The following is an 18,698-nucleotide window of genomic DNA, read 5'->3' on the forward strand; positions in this document are numbered from 1 at the left end:
GTGGTGGTGGATTTCAAGACCAGGTTTCTCTTGTGGAAACTAAAAGGGGAAAGAGGGGGGAGGGAGGCTAGCCCACGTCCAGCCAGAGTTCCTCCTATGCTCTGGGCATGCAGACATGGGAGAGTTGCCAGATGCTTTCCACTCTGCCCTGGGTGGGCATCTAAGCCACTGACCCACTCTACGGGGGTGGACAAGGGGCAGCCCCCGACTGGGGATCCTGAGGTGACACCCTGTAGCCCCGGGGTTATGGGAGAGAGGGCTAAGGGAAAGAGGTTCCCACTCAGGTGAGAGTAAGTGCAGCAGGCCTTGATGTACAGAGGCAGTCTGTGGTTTTAGAGCTTTATTGTAGAAAGGCAGGGGGAAAGAGAGAAGGTAGAAAGAGCCAGAGAGACCGGCCATGGCCAGGAGGAGAGAAGGGGGAAAGAGAAAGAGAGAGAGAAGAAAGGCTAGAGAGTAAGAGGGAGAGAGAGAAAGAGAGTGAGAGGAGAGAGGAAAGGAGAGAGGAGAGTAAGAGGAGTTAAGAGGAGTAAGAGCAAGAGAGCAAGAGAGTGAGGAGGGGTCAAACAGCCCCTCTTAAGGTATGCTGCTATCTTTACTGTTGCTAGGTAACTGGGAGGAGTTTAGCCTAAAGGTCAGAAGCTTGGGACATTGCCTACGTGACTACTACTACCCATGCTTCTCTTATGGGGGGTAATGGGGCGGTAACTTCCCAGGAGCCAGAGTTCCAGGAGCATGAGGGAATGCCTACCTTGCCATGAAGGTGAATTATCACCACCGGGTTCGACTTCTCAGCTCGACTGAAGACCAGACTGTCTGTGTATAGCCCAATGCCCAACATTCCCTGTGTAGCCCTGGCTGTCCTTGAACTCATTTTATAGACTAGGCTGGTCTTGAACTCAGAGATCCACCTGCCTCTCCCTCCTGAATGCTGGGATTAAAGGGAAAAGAATTACTGTGAGTTTGAGGCCAGCTCCACTAGATAGTGAGTCCTTGTCAGAGGAGAAGGAAGAGGAGGAAGAAAAAGAGGAGGAAGAGGAGAAGGAGAAGGAGGAGGAGAAGGAGGAGGAGATAGACCTACAGAGAGAGAAGGATGGACACCCCCCCACACACACATTGGTTTAATATAGTTAAGCAATATGATTCTTTTTATCGATTACCCAGAAAAGTCTTCACAATGCTGCTTGCTGTTGGTGGAAAGATTGCTCTGATCTACAAAGCAATGACTCTTAGCACTGAAGCTGCTTCCTATTTTGGTGACAAAGCATTTTGACCTTGCTTAAAGGTCAGCATCTGATGGAACGCCCACAAACAATGCATGTTTAGTTCTCCATGTTCTGATTTCCACTACTGATCTCTCATGTCCAAGTACACAGGAAAAGCAGGTTCCCTTCTAAAAGTGGAAATTGTTTAAAGAGATTTTCTGTAGTAACATTACTCTTGCTCTATAGCCAGGGAAGACTCTGCCCTCCTGTCTTCCTACCTTAGCCTCCTGGGTGCTGGGATTAAGAGTAAGTGGTAACACACCTAAAAAGGTTAGAAAATAACTTCACCAAGCAAAAGGTCCTATGATTGGATTGTTTTGCTTTTTAACCTTTCAATCCCCCCCCTTTTTTCTTTTTCCTCGTACCTATCATTTCTTGAGGAATTTACTAAGATTTTTTGATAGCATCCTAATTCGTATTTTTTTCAATACAGAAAAACAAGACTTCAGTGGGTAATATCACTTCAATATCCCAATATCTCTCTCAACTAGGGGATAGCTAAATGAACTGACCAAATGAGTCTATTTCTGCACGCAGTTAAGTCCTATTGGATGTTCCTCCTTACTCGGAGCCCATAATGACATCCACTGAAGGTCTTACCACCAATAGAATAGAGTTGTACAGTATGAAGCACCTTCTTACCATGATACCTGTTGGTGGAGGAGCCAGTGAGTCTTATTTGTCTTCTGCACTCACTCAACTATTGAATGTGATTTAGCATGCAACAGTAACGAAGCAGCAAAACTCATCTTGAGGCAGTACCTCTCTATATAAATTAAGCATATGCCTTTAAGTGTTATTTTTAACAATATAGGGATAGAAGTTAGGACCATTTCTATACATGATAAGTACTCTTAACAATGAGCTACATGCTCACTCCCCCATCTTTTATTTTTAAAATGTTTTTAAAATGGGTACACTAAGTTGTCTGTGTTAGTCTTACATTTGAGATCTTCTTGTCTCAGTTTCCTGAGTAGCTGGGAAGACCTTTAGAATTCATTTCTTGAAGTAAATAAGAAAAATATATTTAAAGTTTTTGCTGGCCTCATAATTAGTATTCTCCTAGTTTCGGGAACATTATATCATTTGTTCCTAGGTATCTTTGGAAATTGGTTCCAAGATGCCAAAGTGTGAAAGTGCTCATGTCTCTTTTATAAGTAGACAGTGTTTACATACAAGCCACAGAACTTATGATTACTTTAAATCATCTCTAGATTACATAAATACATAATACAATATACAAATAGTCATCATAGCATGCTTTTAAACTTATACGACTTATTGTCTTTGAATTAAAAAATTTTTTTGAGTATTTTTGATTCGGGGTTGTTTGAATCCATGCTTATAGAACTCATGGCTACTTAAGCAAGCAAAGCCATCTTGGCGTTAGAGACATAGCTGAGGCTGGCCATTGTGCTGTTTGTTGCAGGGCTGCCTGAACATTGCCCACAGTGAGGAGAGGGAGCCAACAGAACACTGACCATTCACTGTGCAGACCACAGAGCAAGACCTTGGTGTTAAGAAGGAATCTATCACATACTCAGTGTCTTGTCCTTTCCATAAATTGTAATAAACTGTCTGTAACACTGTTTATAATGTGCTTTCATGTATTTTTTACATTAATATTTGTGCTGTCTTTTTACTGAAGCTGGATTAAAGAACCCTGAGAATACCGCTGTGTGCCCTGAAACTCCTAAGCGTGGATGTCTTGTGCATTTGGGCAGTTTTCAAAGTCTTTTCTCTATATCTGTTCCAATACTTTTCAGAACCCCATTCACTTTTCCTTCAACTTTGCTTAGGTTCTTGCTGAACTATGAATGCTACGTTTATAAATTCAAAACTCCCTCTCAGAATCATAAGTTCTTCCTTTCTTTTCTTTCTTTTCAATCTCCTCTTCCCTACCTGCTATGGTACTCCCTTACCCTTGGAGGTCTGGGGTAGATTTTAGGCCCAATGTGTAGTTAAATGTTACCTGAAGCCACACATCATTTTCCTGGGACTATGCTATATCACATGCAAAGTGAAAAACTTTTCCCTATAGTCCATTGACGTCTCTTACGCTCTGACTCAAATCCAGTTCCAGCCAGTTCTCTGCTTCCTCATCTACTTGGACTGTTCCTTACTGAGTTGAATGCAGTTCTTTAAGCCTGTGTTATATTGTCAAATGGATCACATTTCTATTTCACTCCTGCTATTTGGATGATGAGCACTATATCTTGGTTCTTGACATACATCTGAGGGCCAATTGGAGTTGTAAAATCATGCTCTGAAACATGAATACTTCTAATCTTGATTTTCTAATATGGAACTGACTGGGATCAGGAAAGAATATAGCTTGCCTCCTGGGAGGAATGTTATACTTGATGTAGACTTCATTAATGAATATGGCCACTAGTGCTGGCCACGGTGGAGGGCCACTCCCTGGAACTGTTGGTCCTTTTGTAATACTTGTGATCCAATTGCATAAGTGACTATGACGTATGGTGATGCTGTAGTGAGGAGGGCTTCATTTCTGTATTATCACTTTAGTGAGATGCATACTAGGAGATATTCTAGTCAAGGTTCTCTAGAAGAACCGAGTTGATGGAATATGTTATAAAGAGGATAAGTCAGATTAGCTTACACAGTATGGGCTGAGAACCTGATAGCTGTTCAGTCCTTGAGTCTGGAAGCCTTAGCAATTTGGAACTGAAGGCTTGAAGGACTCCTGGAGAGTTACTGATTTTCAGTCTATGTTAGAAGGTTGAAGAAGATGGGTTATAATGTCCATGAAGCATGACAGTAATATGGTCAAATGTAGCCTTTGAAAAGCAGCCTGCTTTTCCTTCCGACCTCTTTCCTTTGACTTTTTTCTGGCTGCCTCTAGAAGGTGCTGCCTACTCTAGGGGAATGTCTTTAGTTCTCAGTTAATCCTTTCAGGAAATACTCTCACACAGGTCAGAAGACAACGTACAGAATTTGATTTTTTTTCTTCTACCGTATAGGTTCCAGGGCTTGAACTCATTTCATTAGGCTTGACATCAAGTGCCTTTACCTGATGACCATCTCTCTCCAACCTTTCAGTTGCTTTTGTCAGGACTATTTTGTCTCAACAACAATAAAAGAAAAGACTATTGCAACGTCAGCTTCACCTTCACAAACTTTATATGGTGAAAGCCTAGGATCTGTTTACAAGGACTTCAAACTTGCCACACAATGTTTAGCCTTAGAGATTCTTAAAAGACTCGATGACCTCCCTAATCCCATCTCTTTCATTCCTATAACATCTATACCATGTGTATAACAACACTGCCAGAACTCTGCTGCCGACTTGGGATGGAGCCTGATCCCCATGGACCACAGTTGCATTGGTGTCTTTGATGATCTTGGGAAACACTTCTCTAAGTACTAGTAGGCAATTCCTTCAGCAGCATTTTCATTTTAGATTCATTCCCTTGTAGTAAATGAGTGTGCATTTCCACAAGATTGATACATCAGTAGGTTAGAGGTCTTATCTTTAAGATAGCTTTCCTTTAGTTTCAGTGGAGAATGCCATGATTCTTCATCTGTCCTCTCCTTGTCATATATCTTTTCTTGCCAAACTTCCCCTTTACTTCCTCCACCCTCTCTCCGTCTCTCTCTGTCTCTGACTGTAGACTTGGATAAGAACAGTAAGCAGTAACCATGGCACAACCTGAATGAAATCCTGCCTTGATATTTCCACCAAAAACATTAATCCATTATATTCAAATTAATCCTCAGTCAAGTTCTTTGGACATTCACTGAATAGGTTGTTTGCTAGACTATCCCATGTTACTATCACATGCTAGTACCTGATCAAGTTCTCATTCCCCTCTGAAGCTTCATGAGCCAGGGCACTGACTATCTGTTTACATCTCTCTCAGTATCCTTTGTATATGCATCTTCCTTTATTGCTCTTCACCTTATCTTTAGAGGTAAGGTCTTTCACTCACTGAATCTGGTACTCACCAATTGCCTAGACTTGTTGGCTATGAGCTCTGGGGGTCCACCTGTCTATTTATTCCAGCTCTGGGATTACAGAAGCATGCAACTATACCTGGCTTTTTAAAAAGTTTTAAAAATATATATTTATGAATGTTTTGCCTGCATGTATGTATATGTACCACATTTAGGCCTGGTGATAGAGGGCCTTGGTTGTAAAAAAAGAATTCCTAAGAGATTATAGCTGGCCTTGCTCAGAGTATTATCAGTGAACTCTAGAAAGGACTGACTAGACAATTGCAGAAAGGAGAGACTACAGACTTGCACATAACGCTATTCCTCATCCTCATGCCTCTATATAAACTCCAAGTATTACCTTCTCGAAGACTCCCTTTTCCTACAGAAATAAAGTCTCCTTTGATGAAGTCAGATTCTGGTCTCTTTCTGCCTCTGTCTCTCTATTCTGCACTCTGAAATCTAACACTTGGTGCTTTGTGATCACTCTGTCTTCTTAGAAGTCAGAAGAAGGGAGTTAGATTCCCTGGAACTGGATAATTGTGCACTACTGTGTGGGTGCCGTGAGCCATACCAGGTCCTTTGCAAAAGCAATACAAGCTCATAACTGCTCAACCATCTCTCTGGATTTCAAGACCTAACTTCTTAAAGTGAGTGTTGGGAATATGGGCCGATATCCTTATTCTTATGATATCTTTTCATACTCCTTATGAATCATCTACCCCCTCTCTCAAAATTTTTGTCATCTAGGCTTCCACCAGAAAGGCCCATTCAACTCTGCAGATAGTATTCCACTTTTTTTTCCTCTTAAGTTCCAAACTCTTCCATATTCTGCCCCATAAACAAGTTCCCAGAAGCCCAAGAAACATCCAGTCATCTTTATCACTGCAACAACCCCACTCTTAGTACCAGTGATCTGTAGTAGTACTTATACCATTGTTGCATCAAAGTAGTTAACAAACCCTTCCCCTTCCCCTTGCATTAGGAGACAATATCTAAAAGGCCAGTTATATAGCAAATTGCTATATGTATGGCACATTCATTTGTGTATGTTCTTAAAATACTTGTACATGGGTCTTTATTTTCACTCTTGTACTAAACCCTATGGACAGCAGGGCATCCTGAGAGATCAGGCAGTTGCTTGCAGGACTGGAGCTTCTTTAAGCTGTCCCTGAGAAAGTGATGTATGATGCTGTGAGTGAAGCTGAAGCTCATCGAAGATCGCAGGAATGTGTAATGTCTGCCAAGGAAAGCCACTGGCAGCTAGCAGAGCCAGCCCGAGGATGTAGCAAGGTAGGTGGTGGACTTACTTAGGCCAGGACTTATTTAGTAGTTAGCTGTGGTATCTTAGCTAAATGGCAAATTGCCCAGATTTTAAAACAAAACAAACAAAAACCAGGTTGTATTTCTGAATAAGGTCAGGTCAGAGTAACTGCTAGCATGCATTTGGTTTTATGGATGGTCAGAGTAACTGCTAGCATGCATTTGGTTTTATCTGTTATCACCTACTAATTTATGTACTGAAACACTTAACTCCTTAGAATATCAGACTGGTCTGTGTTTGGAGAACAGATGGTAGCCTTCTTTCTTTCCCTTTCTGATGGGTCTGTGTAGCCAGTCTGGTTTGGAACTCACTAGGCAGCTAAAGCTGTCCTTGAACTTTAAATCCTCCTGTCTCAGCCTCCCTACTGCTGGGATTACAGGCATGTACTAGGTCCTGAAAGTCTTTATCGGAAGTGAAGTTACTAGATCTTAATTCAGTTACTTATGTTTTCATATAAATTAGGACACCGACACAGAGGGATGATGATGATGTGAGGCCTCAAGTGGAAGATGCTCTACCAACACCTTGATTTTGTATTTTTAGTTTGAAGGACTTTGAGAATATAAACAACTATTGATAGCTCCCAGGCAGTGGTACCCTGATACAGCAGTGTAAGCCAACCAATATACCTATTGTTGCCAAACAAATTACCAGAGTATAGTTGCCTAGCAAAACATATTTATAACTATCCAGTTTCTGTGGTTCCAGAATCTGGGCCCAGCGCACATAGGTCCTCTGTTACCACTTCTCACAGCAGGCAATTAGGTACCAGTACCTTATCTGAGAACTTGGCTTCGAAAGAATCACCTTGGAGCTTTAGTGGTATTGTCAGGGTTTACTTCATACATGGGCTGATGGACCACCAATATCTGTCTTGACTGTTGGCCATGGGTAGTTCTTTATGTTAAATCTTGCCAATTGTTCTTCATCAATGTATATAAGCTGAGAAGTTGGTAGTTGGCAAGACTGAAGTTACATTTGTAACCTAGCAACTGTGTGACATCCCATTATCTTTGTCTTGTATTGGGAAGAAGTCAGTTACTAGCTGCCCATACTTGGGAGCAGGGACATCATAACCTAGAGAGTGCTAAGAGACATGGTTCACTGGGCCTTCTTCCAAGTCTGCCTACTAGCAACTACCAACCCTGGCCAGCTGTTAGAGGCTGCCTCATGTGAGAGCTAGCACTGGCTCTGTGCATCTAATAGTGCCATTAGTAACAGAGGGGACATAGAATCTAAAGGCTGTTTCTCTGCTCTCCTTTCCAGTTTAACAGGGCCATTTTGAGAAAATGGAGTGCCTTATGGCCATGGAATAGGGCATTTGAGTCTTATGGGTAGCCTGAAGCTTCATTGGGTTTCTCACTGCATGGATCACCTCCAGACAGCTTTTTTCTGAAGCAGGCACGGGTTTGTTTGTTTGTTTGTTTGTTTGAGACAGGGTTTCTATGTAGCTCTGGCTGTCCTGGAACTCACTTTGTAGAACAGGCTGACCTATAACTCAGAGATCTGCCTGCCTCTGCCTCCTGACTGCTGAGATTAAAGGTGTGTTCTACCACTGCTTGGCTTTTTTTCTTTTCCTTTTTCTTTTGAGACACGTTCTGATATAACCCATGCTGACTTGAATTCACTATGAAGCCAAGGAAAACCTGGATCCTGATCCTCCTCCTACCTGCAGAGTACATGATTATCACCCCTGGTTTATAAAGTGCAGGGGTTGAACTCAGAGCTTCGTGCATGCTACTCAAAAAGCATTCTACAAGTGCTGTGATTAAAGGCATGTACCACCATGCCCGGCTGAAGCCAACACTTTTTGCTGGGCAGACTGCAGGGGCAGCTTAGGTGTATCCACACCATTTTCAGCTTCCTGCTTTAATTGCTCACCTTTGGGAGATGGAGGCTCTAGAGACAAGGACTTCAGCGCTGGTGGCAATGAGGCCCCTTGTAGGTCCTGGCTGATTGCCACAGCACTTTCCAGGGTCCGTGTCTCAATGTAGAGTGTGTGACCAAAGTTGAATGAACCACAGTCTTTCTTTGGACAGTAACTACTGCTGCCTGCCTGAAACCCTTTCTCAGCCTTCTCTACCGCAGACACTTCTGGTGCCTCGGGGTCCACGGATCATAAAGGGTTCTTTGGTCCTGAATACGGGTCACCCTGGTTCCCTTCTCATTGCAGGGAGCTTCCGGCACGCTGCGCTCGGGACTGAAGCTCAGGCCACCACCTGGCGTGTGGAAGAGAGAGCTTCTTTGGGTTTTGGGTTCTGAGCTCCACAACCGCTTTCCCGATGACTCCAGGTGTAGGGTGGCTTTATTCAGGAAAATTTCTTCGCTGTCATTCCCCATTCCAGCCTTTTCTTCCTTCCGGGTCTCCCCAACTCCTCTGCCCACTCCTTACTTCTTTTCTATCGCTGGTGCCAGGGAGCCGCCCTAAAGCCCACTCTCCGCTCAGCTCCGCCCCTCATCTAGCAGCCCGCCCCGCCCACCTTATCCTCTTGCTTGGCCCTCTTCACTAAGGGGGGGGGGGGCTGGCTTTTGCCGGGAAGGGGCGGGGCCACATCCGCGGGGCGGAGAGTCTTAAACTAGAAGAAGCCCGGCCGGCCTACGTCCCAGATATCGGGAAAGAGGACGACGCATCCGCCTGTCAATTCTGCGGGTCTGGCGTGGCCTCGTCTCCGCCGGCATGACGTCACGGGACGCACTCGCCGCGAGGGTTGCCGGGACGGGCCCAAGATGGCTGAGCGCCTTGGTTCCGCTTCTGCCTGCCGCGCAGAGCCCCATTCATTGCCTTGCTGCTAAGTGGCGCCTCGTAGTGCCAGTAGGCTCCAAGTCTTCAGGGTCTGTCCCGTCGGGCAGGAAGCCGTCATGGCAACCCTGGAAAAGCTGATGAAGGCTTTCGAGTCGCTCAAGTCGTTTCAGCAGCAACAGCAGCAGCAGCCGCCGCCGCAGGCGCCGCCGCCACCGCCGCCGCCGCCGCCTCAACCCCCTCAGCCGCCGCCTCAGGGGCAGCCGCCGCCGCCACCGCCGCTGCCAGGTCCGGCCGAGGAACCGCTGCACCGACCGTGAGTCCGGGCGCCGCAGCTCCCGCCCGGGGCCCGCGCCCCTGGCCTGCGTGCTGGGCATGGCCAACACTGTCCCCTGTCCAGAGGGTCGCGGTGCCTCCCTGAGGCCAGGCCTTTCCGGCCCGGGCCCTCGCCTTGCGGGGTCTCTATCCTCCCTCAGAGGAGACAGAGCCGGGTCAGGCCAGCCAGGGACTCGTTGAGGGGCGTCACGACTCCAGTGCCTTCGCCGTTCTCAGTTTGCGAAGTTAGGGAACGAACTTGTTTCTCTCTTCTGGAGAAACTGGGGCGGTGGCGCACCTGACTGTTATGAAGAGAACTTGGAGAGGCAGAGATCTCTTGGGTTACCTCCTCATCAGGCCTGGGAGCTGGGAGTGCAGGACAGCGTGAGAGATGTGCGGGTAGTGGATGACATAATGCTTTTAGGAGGTCTCGGCGGGAGTGCTGAGGGCGGGGGAGTGTGAACGCATCCAATGGGATATTCTTTTTCCAAGTGACACTTGAAGCAGCCTGTGACTCGAGGCACTTCGTACTCTCCTGGCGTTTCATTTAGTTCGTGGTGCAGTGTAGTTAAACCAGGTTTTAAGCATAGCTAGAGAGGTGTGCTTCTGTGTGTCTGCAGGCAGTTGGATGAGTTGTATTTGTCAAGTACATGGTGAGTTACTTAGGTGTGATTATTAATAAAAAACTATATGTGTGCATATATATGAAAGAGTCGACTTATACTTACTGCCTATCGGTTTTCTGTTCTATATAAAACGGATACATTGGTGGTGCTCAGTTTTCACCAGGGAATGAATTTTACTAGTGTTGCAGACAGGCTTGTTTTAGAACATAGGCCACTCAGACTCTGTGCCAGTAAAAGTTCCTGTTTAGTTCTTTGCTGACATCTTATAGATCTTTGGAAGCTAGCTGCTTGTGACTGGAGAGAATATTGAAACAGAAGAGAGACCATGAGTCACAGTGCACTAAGAGAAAAGAGACGCTCAAAACATTTCCTGGAAATCCATGCTGAGTGTTGAGCCCTGTGCTCTCTTGCAGCTCAGTCCTTTCTCTCAACTCTGGGCGTTTTATTTCTAATCTGGATTTGTATAATTAATAAGGAGAACTTTCGGGAACAACCTACTGAAGAATGTCATCATTAAAACTCATTTAGAAAATAAGTGTTCTGGTGATATGATATCACTGAGCTATGTTCCCAGTCCTGAGAGTTTGTTTTTTAAAAAAATAAAGATTTGGGGAGAAAAGGTGGCTTACTTGATAGAACAAAATATAGGAAGAAAATTTTCTTCTATAAGGTGAAAAGTGTGAATAAAAAACTTCTTATCTCTAGATAAGTAATTTCTTTTTGCTTTTGAGAGTCTCACTATGTAACTCTTGACCTGAAACTCAGAGAGATCCATCCTCCTGCCTCTGCCTTCTCTCTCTGGGATTAAAGGTATGTGGCACCATGCTGGGCTGTCCAAGTATTGTCTAGTTATTTTGATTATTACCATGACTCTGCCTCTGGGTGAGAGGAATTGTGGAAGTTTACATATTCCCCATATTTTCTATAACCCCCCCCCACTCTCTCTCTCTCTCTTTCTCTCTCTGTGTGTGTGTGTGTGTGAGAGAGAGAGAGAGAGAGAGAGAGAGAGAGAGAGAGAGAGGGAGAGATTGTTCTGTGCCTGCTTCAAACACAAATTAGTTTGCAAAAGTAATTCATTAACATGATACAGTCCCAAAGATAAAAACGGTTAAATAATGAAAACATCTCCCTCCCCATTTTCCTAACTTTGTACCCAGGAGCAAGCTCTGTTACACTTCATTTGTTCTTCCAGATAAAATTTGGGCATATGTTAGGACAGATTTTTAAATTATTTACAAACAAAAGTATTTTGGAACAAAAGCTTTTAAAAGCTTTTATTTTAATAAAATAACTTGTTACTACACTGTACATAACTAACTGTAACATTTTCTAAAATCAGCTCCATTAGCGTCTATCTCATATTTCTATGTACTTTGCTGTTGAAAAACCAAGTGTTCATTAATAATAAGTAACAAACTCACTGCTTAGAAGCTTCAATTTTGGCATTTGTCCACTTGACTCAGTTAAAAGTCCTTTTTTTCGAAATGAGACCAGCCAAAACAGTTTTAGAATGAGTTTGTTCTGTTTTTGTGACTCTCATTGTGTTCCGTAGAACCAGTGTCACAGCCATGTGTGGGCTTCTGTTGAAGTAGCTGAGAACTTGTTCTCTGCTCTGCTAGCTGCTGTCGATCCGATAGGCCTTGAACAGTTGACATTCACCCTTAATAATCCTCATTAGTCTTCCTGAGCATAGTCATTCTTTTATCAATATTTGCTGATCATCTCCTATGTGCCTAGCATTGTTCTAGTTGCAGGTTTTAGCAGGGAACAAAGTCATGCCTCATGAAGCTAAAATTCTTGGGAGAGACATAGACAGTAAGCAGAATAGTTTGTTCATAGTGAGTGATGAGGCGCATGCAGTAAAGTAGGGAAGGGGATTAGGAAATGCCAGGGCTTGACATGTTTTAGACAGGGTGTTTAAATAATATCTGCTTAGTTGAAGGCTTATTTTTGAATAAAGATCTGAAGAGTCAGAAGTCTACCAGGAGGGTGTATGGAAGAGGAGTATTCCTGCAAGGGGGAGTTGTCAAAGGCTTTCCTGTGTGGGGATTAGTGATGTCATGTTTTTGCTGGATGAAATGAGTGAGGGTAAGAGTTATAGTGGGGGTGGAGCAAAGGGTTGAGGTGTTATCAGTTACTGCATTTATCTCCAAATAGAAAACAGCAACGGAAGCTACAGAGAGCGGGGAAAGGTGAGGGTTTATTCTAAGACAAAATAAGTGTGGGGAGTTCAACAATTAGATCAGGAGCACAGACTCCAAGTCTAAGTCTTCATTCTTGCACATTTTTTTTATTTTGTTATGTGTTCTGGATATTATTTCTTTATGAGATATAAGTTTAAAAGCCTTTCTGTGGATTGCCCCTTTATTATTGTTGTTGTTTGTTTTGTTTTGTTGAGACAGGTCTCTCTATGTAGCCTTGACTGTCCTGAAAATCACTCTGTAGACCAGGCTGGCCTGGAACTCAGAGATCTGCCTGCCTCTGCTTTTCAAGTGCTGGTATTAAGCATATGTGCCACCACTGCCAGGCTAAGATTGTCCTTTCAATTTCTTTTTTTGTTTACTTTTGAGATCGAAGTTTGCTATGTACTTCTGGCTGGCCTGGTATATTGTGTAGTCTAAGTTGGCTTCAAATCTTCATGGCACAGATTCCCAAGTACTGGGACCATAGATATGTCCCATCACAGTGGGGGGTTGGGGGGGCAGTACATCTCTTGAATGGTGTGGAGTGTATATATGTGTTAGGGGTTTGCAGAGGCCAAAAGAATATTGAGTGTCTTCCTCTATTGCTCGCCACTTCTCTGACTAAACCTAAAGCTACCAATGGATTTCTAGTAAGCTGACTGACCAGCAAATATTGAGGATCTGCCTGACCCTGTTGACCATAGTGAGGTTACAGACATGAATAACCACACCCAGTTTTTATGCTGAATGCTGAAGAGTTAAACTCAGGATTTAGGCTTGCCTCACTTTCTTAATTATGTTCTTCAAAGCATAGACATTTTAAGTTTTGATGAAGTCTAATTTTGTCTTTAGCTACAGTATGTTAGATACTTAAGAAATCACTCTTTTATCTGAAATCACAAAGATTTATTTACTCCCTCTTTTTCTAAGAGTTGTTTGTAAGTCTGACTCAATTTGAATTTGTGGTTTAGATTGAGGTCTGACTCTTTTCTTTTGCATGTGTAATTTAGCATTTGGCTAAAGAGAATGTTTTTTTCTCACTGAACTGTATTGACATCTTTGTTGAAAATTATTACCTGTCCATATGTAAATGTTTCTACTTCCATTTTTTGCCATTGATTGTGTGTCTGTTCTATGCCAGTACTATACAGTCTTGATTACTGGTTTGTATCGTGATCTCAAATCATGAAGTATGCTCCCCAACATTGTCTTTTTCAGTGTTGCTTTAGTTATTCTGGATCCCTTGTGATTCTATCCATCAATATTGGCAAACTTCATGGCCAGATAGTAAACGGTTAAGGCTTTGTGGCCATAATGCCATCACAACCAGTCAGCTCTGCCACTGTAGCATGAAAGCAGCCATAGAAAATATATAAGAGAATGAGTACATAGAATTGGAATTTCTTAAAATTTTCAAGTCATGAAACATTCTTTTATTTTTTTTAAAGAAAATGTTTTTTTTATTCTTTGACAGTTCCATGCATGTATACAATGTATCAGAATCTCATGCAGGGCCCCTACTCTCTCCCTCCCATCTATACCTCAGCATGTCCTTCTCACACAGGGCCCCTACTCTCTCCCTCCCATCTATACCTCAACATGTCCTTCTCCCACAGGGCCTCTACTCTCTCCCTCCCATCTATACCTCAGCATGTCCTTCTCCCATAGGATCCCTACTATCTCCCTCCCATCTATACCTCAGCATGTCCTTCTCCCACCTCCATGCCTTTTTTTAATGACCCACTGAATCCAGTTAGTGCTGCTTGCTGGAATGGAATGTTGACTGGTCTTTTTTTTTTTTTTTTTTTTCCTGAGGCAGGCTTTCTCTGTGTAGCCCTGGCTGTCCTGGAACTACTAGCCATGTAGATCAGGCTGGCCTCAAACACACAGAGATGAGTGCTGCTGCCTCCCAGTGTAGGGACTAAAGGTGTATCTCCCACCCAGTTCTTGTGTGGTAACCATAACTGCAGTGAGTTTATTATTACAGCAGCCATGCCATGTCTGGAAGACAGAATTTCATTGAGCTCTATAAAACCTGGCTCTTAAATTCTCTCTACCCCTTCCCTTCCCTGAACCTTGGGTGTGGGGGTCAATTTAGATGTCACATTTAGGCTGACATTTATCAGTCACTTATTCTCAGTATACTATGAGTTTTTGAGTTGCTGCCCACTGCAGAAAGAGGTTTCTTTGGCCAAGGCCTGACAGTAGCACTAGTCTGTAGGTATAAATGTAAATATTTACTCTTGTTTGTTTATTTGGTTGGTTTGTTGTTTGAGACTGGGTTTTTCTGTAGCCTGGCCATCCTGGAACTTACTCTGTAGACCAGGCTGGCCTTAAACTCAGGTTCACTTGTCTCTGCCTCCCAAATGCTGGAATTAAAAGCATGCACCACCACATCCAGCTCCCAAACATAAATATGTAGAAGGTAGTCTAACAACACATCTACTTAGCAAAACAGCAGTAGTAGGGTCCTGTTTTAGGACCTGTAACCTCCTTCCCCTGAGTCATGGGCTTTTGACTAGGTGTGTACCTTTTGTGGCGCACACTTTTAAGTCTAGTCAGAAAGCTGTGGGTTATCTTTGTATTCTTTACATCACTGTTGCACCAGTGGTCACATTTTGCCTTTGTCTATATTATAGCATTCAGGGTCCAGTGCTTAGTAAGACCATTGATGTCTTTTCTCCCCCAGTGGCCTGCAAAACACCTGGCATTATAAAACCTAACCAGCCAAGAGGAAGTTTTCAGATCAGTTCTATCTTGATTTCTCTATGTCTTCTATGCAACCATAGTATGTTGTATCTTCATCAATAGGGTTTTACTATTAGCTAGTTACATTGGGCAACCAAGAGTGATAGAAATAGCCTGTGTTGTTTGGATAGGAAGGTGCTTCTGGGACCTCCATGACTAATAACTTGTAAGGCGGTATCTCATGCTTAGCACATGTTTTCTGGGGATACATTGTCATGTACATACCTATGTTGAAACTCCTTTAAAAAACATTTATACTTTTAAATTAGCTTTCAAAATAGTTTCTAAACGTTTTTTCTTTTTTTAAAAAAAGATTTTATATATATATATATACACACATATATATGTATACACATACATATATATACATATTTATATATATGTGTGTATGTATGTATGTATGTGTATATGGTTGTGAGCCACCATGTGGTTGCTGGGAATTGAACTCAAGACCTCTGGAAGAGCAATCAGTGCTCTTAACAACTGAGCCATCTCTCCAGCTCTATAAGTTTTTTTTTCACACATCATTTCATTTACATTCTGTAAGTAATGAACAATCACTACACAAAACAACAATTGTTCTCCTGAACATTAATTCTGGAGAATCTAAAATTAACAGTCTCATAAAACCTGTATGCAAATGATCAACAGATCTAGGGGTAATAGCCTCAAGCTGGAATCAGTTTAGAAGTCGTCAATAGGTAGTTAAGCTACCTAACAACAAGGAATTCAGCTGCTGATACCTGCAGCAGCTCAGGTAAATAGTGGAGATTATAGGCCATTGAGCAAGCTGATTCCTAATGCCTACTCATTATATGATTTTACTTATGTATCATTTTTTTCCTGTAATGTTAGATCTTTGGTTATTTTGTTTCCCCTTATGGCAAAATAACATCACATAAAACATAACCATTTTGAGTATACAATCTATGATTGTAAAAACACAGTGTTCCATTGTGACCACCAGCCACCACTGTTACTCTTCCTTTTTAACATTGGTTTTAAAAGTATATTACAAAAAAAAAGTATATTACAATTTTCACTTGACACATTGTAATTGTACATGTCTTTGAATAGGGTCATTTTTTTTTTTTTTAATTATACATTCTAGTATCTTCTGTTGCATTCAGTTAACTTAAGAGCAGGAAAGACTCTGGTATAGAGTCCTTTTCTCTCTCTCTCTCTCTCTCTCTCTCTCTCTCTTTCTTTTTCAAGACAGGGTTTCTCTGTATAGCCCTGGCTGTCCTGGAACTTATTTTGTAGACCAGGTTGGCCTCGAACTCAGAAATCCTCGAACTCAGAAATCCGCCTGTCTCTGCCTCCCAAGTGCTGGGATTAAAGGTGTCCTTTTCTATGATAGAGAGTATATCGTGGGCAAATCCTAGGCCTTGGCTCTTTAGTCAACCAGCATTTGTATGATTAAATAAAACTTTGGGGTGTGTGTGTGTGTTTGCACACTGGGTACAGCCTTTCCTTTATTAGCCCTGGGTGTGATTTTCTTCTCTGCTAATGGATCCTTTCTAAGCTGATCGCTTCATACTTAGGGTGGGGAGAGTTGTGAGGACTGAGGACATGTGGGGTCCTGTCCCTTTCTCATTTTGCTAGCATGACTGATATGTTAGTTCTTTGCATGTGTCTCCTACTCTGGAAGGAGCTGGATGGGAATTGTTTGTTTTTTAGTCACTAAATCTAGACTATCAGGTTCATGGCAAGTTCTCAGGAAGTACTTATTACATGTATAGAGTTATAATCTGAACTTGATTAGACATATGACACTTTTCATACTTCCTACTTTTGTTTTTCAAGTTATTTTTTTCTACTTACCAGTTTCATGTTTTAAAAACTTATTTCTTTTAATTAAAAACAAAAACAAAACAAAACAAAAAACTGTGTGTAGGCCGGGCGTGGTGCCCCACATATTTAATCCCAGCACTCAGGTCTCTGTGAGTTTGAGGCCAGTCTGGTCTACATGGTGAGTTATAGGACAGCTAGGGCTACATAGTCAGACCCTGTAGTCAAAAATCCAAAACTGAACCAATACAAAACTTTGTGAGCTAGTAAAATAGTGAAGTGCTTGCTAACATTCTGAGTTTGATCTCTGGGACCCATGTGGTAGAAAGAGAGGACCAGTTTCCACAAGTTGTCTTTTGATCTCCATGTGAGTGCCAAAGCACACACACATTGTATTAAAATGTGCATGTGTAACTGTAAAGTTTCGTTACCACTGACAGTCAGAAACGAGCTCTGGGGCCTCAGGGTTCTCTTCCTTCAGTACTGTGGGAATGTACACCTTTAAACAATCTTAATTTGGGTTTCTTTTGGAGAAGGAGTTATGACAGAGATTAAACTTGGCTTTGAGCAAATTTCATACACACTTAACCACTGAATTTAACCACAGTGCCTATTCAGTTTTGAATATCACATGACTAGAATCATAGAGCTCCTCCTATTCACACCTCACACTGTGTCAAAGCTCCTTTTCTTCAGTGTTGTTGGTAACCCATTTAGTTTGTCTGTTTTATATGAGTATGCCCTGTTTTTCTCATCTTATTAGTGCATGCTTGGGTTATTAAACTTTGACAAATGCTGCTGTGAGGATATGCTGGCCTGTCTTTTCCCTCACAAAATGGTGCTTTTTAATGAGCAGTTCCCATTTTGGTGACATCCAATTTGTCGTACTTTTCCATTATTGTAAGTGCTTTTATTTCTTTTATGATAAATTTTTCATCAACTTGAGATCATGAGACGTTTCCTGATACTGTTGCATAAATGGCATATTGATTTGCCCAATGAAGTTGGCTTGTTTTTGTGTGTGGTGTAAAATAGACTTCTTATTGGTTCTTCTAATGTGGATACTTCTTTTTTCAGCAGTTTCCTCATTGTCCTGTGTGTTTTTCCTCCCTTTTATTGTTATTAAGTTTATATTATTAAAAGAATTCACATTAAGTAGGTTCTTTTTTTTTAAAAAAAACTTTTTATTAGTTCTTTGTGAGTTTTATATCATGTACCCCACTCATCTCTCTGTCCCATTTCCCCCCTCTGCCCTTGCATCTTCCCCCTCAAAAGAAAAGAAAAACCACACAAACAGAAAAACCAATAATGTATAGAAAACATTTCATAATAGAAACTGTAGCATGTCACAGTGTGTGCCACAGTATACCCGTCTGTCTGCACATCTTCACATGCAAATGATCATTGCAATGAGTCATTGATCTGATTCAAGGTCTCTGGCTTATGTCACACCATTAATATTGGATCTTCTCCAGGACTCCTCTTGGTTTATTCAGTTGTTACTCTGTGTCATCAAGTTCCTGCAGCTTTGGATCAGCAGGACTGGCTCTTTTATGTACTCCAACGGTTCACAGATGATGTAGATGTTGGGGTGCTCCAACTCAAAGCCCTGGATCTGGGCCTGGGTGGTAGTTGTGCTGGTCAGCCCGCTGGCTCTCCTGCATCTGCATCACCAGGGCTGTTCTCCAGCACTGCTAGGCCACTCGATGCTATCATTTGTAAGAAGCAGGGTCATGAGGAGGGAGGACACCT

General features: G+C 42.5%; 2 protein-coding genes across 3 annotated transcripts in view; both read left to right on the forward strand.

Moving 5' to 3' along the window:
• Grk4 (G protein-coupled receptor kinase 4) overlaps positions 1-3,458 on the forward strand; it is a 111,326-nt gene extending 107,868 nt beyond the window's left edge. Inside the window, exons 16-17 of one of the 2 annotated variants that reach the window (XR_002377918.3) lie at positions 1,162-1,282; positions 2,692-2,752. Coding sequence is in view for 1 of the 2 variants with exons in the window: in XM_021162143.3 (XP_021017802.1) it covers positions 2,692-2,742 (51 nt within the window). In the remaining variant the exon portion in view is untranslated. Of the gene's footprint in view, positions 1-1,161; positions 1,283-2,691 lie in introns of both variants that reach the window. The other variant, XM_021162143.3, reaches the window with a different exon arrangement.
• Positions 3,459-9,249: 5,791 nt separating this feature from the next.
• Positions 9,250-18,698, forward strand: part of Htt (huntingtin) — a 143,619-nt gene continuing 134,170 nt past the window's right edge. Inside the window, exon 1 of the mRNA XM_021163625.3 lies at positions 9,250-9,599. Within this exon, the coding sequence (XP_021019284.1) occupies positions 9,403-9,599 (197 nt within the window). The 5' untranslated portion in view covers positions 9,250-9,402. The remainder of the gene's footprint in view (positions 9,600-18,698) is intronic.

Source organism: Mus caroli, unplaced genomic scaffold (genome assembly GCF_978045245.1).
Source record: "Mus caroli unplaced genomic scaffold, Mus_caroli_1 scaffold_4, whole genome shotgun sequence".
NCBI classification, from domain to species: Eukaryota; Metazoa; Chordata; class Mammalia; order Rodentia; family Muridae; genus Mus; species Mus caroli.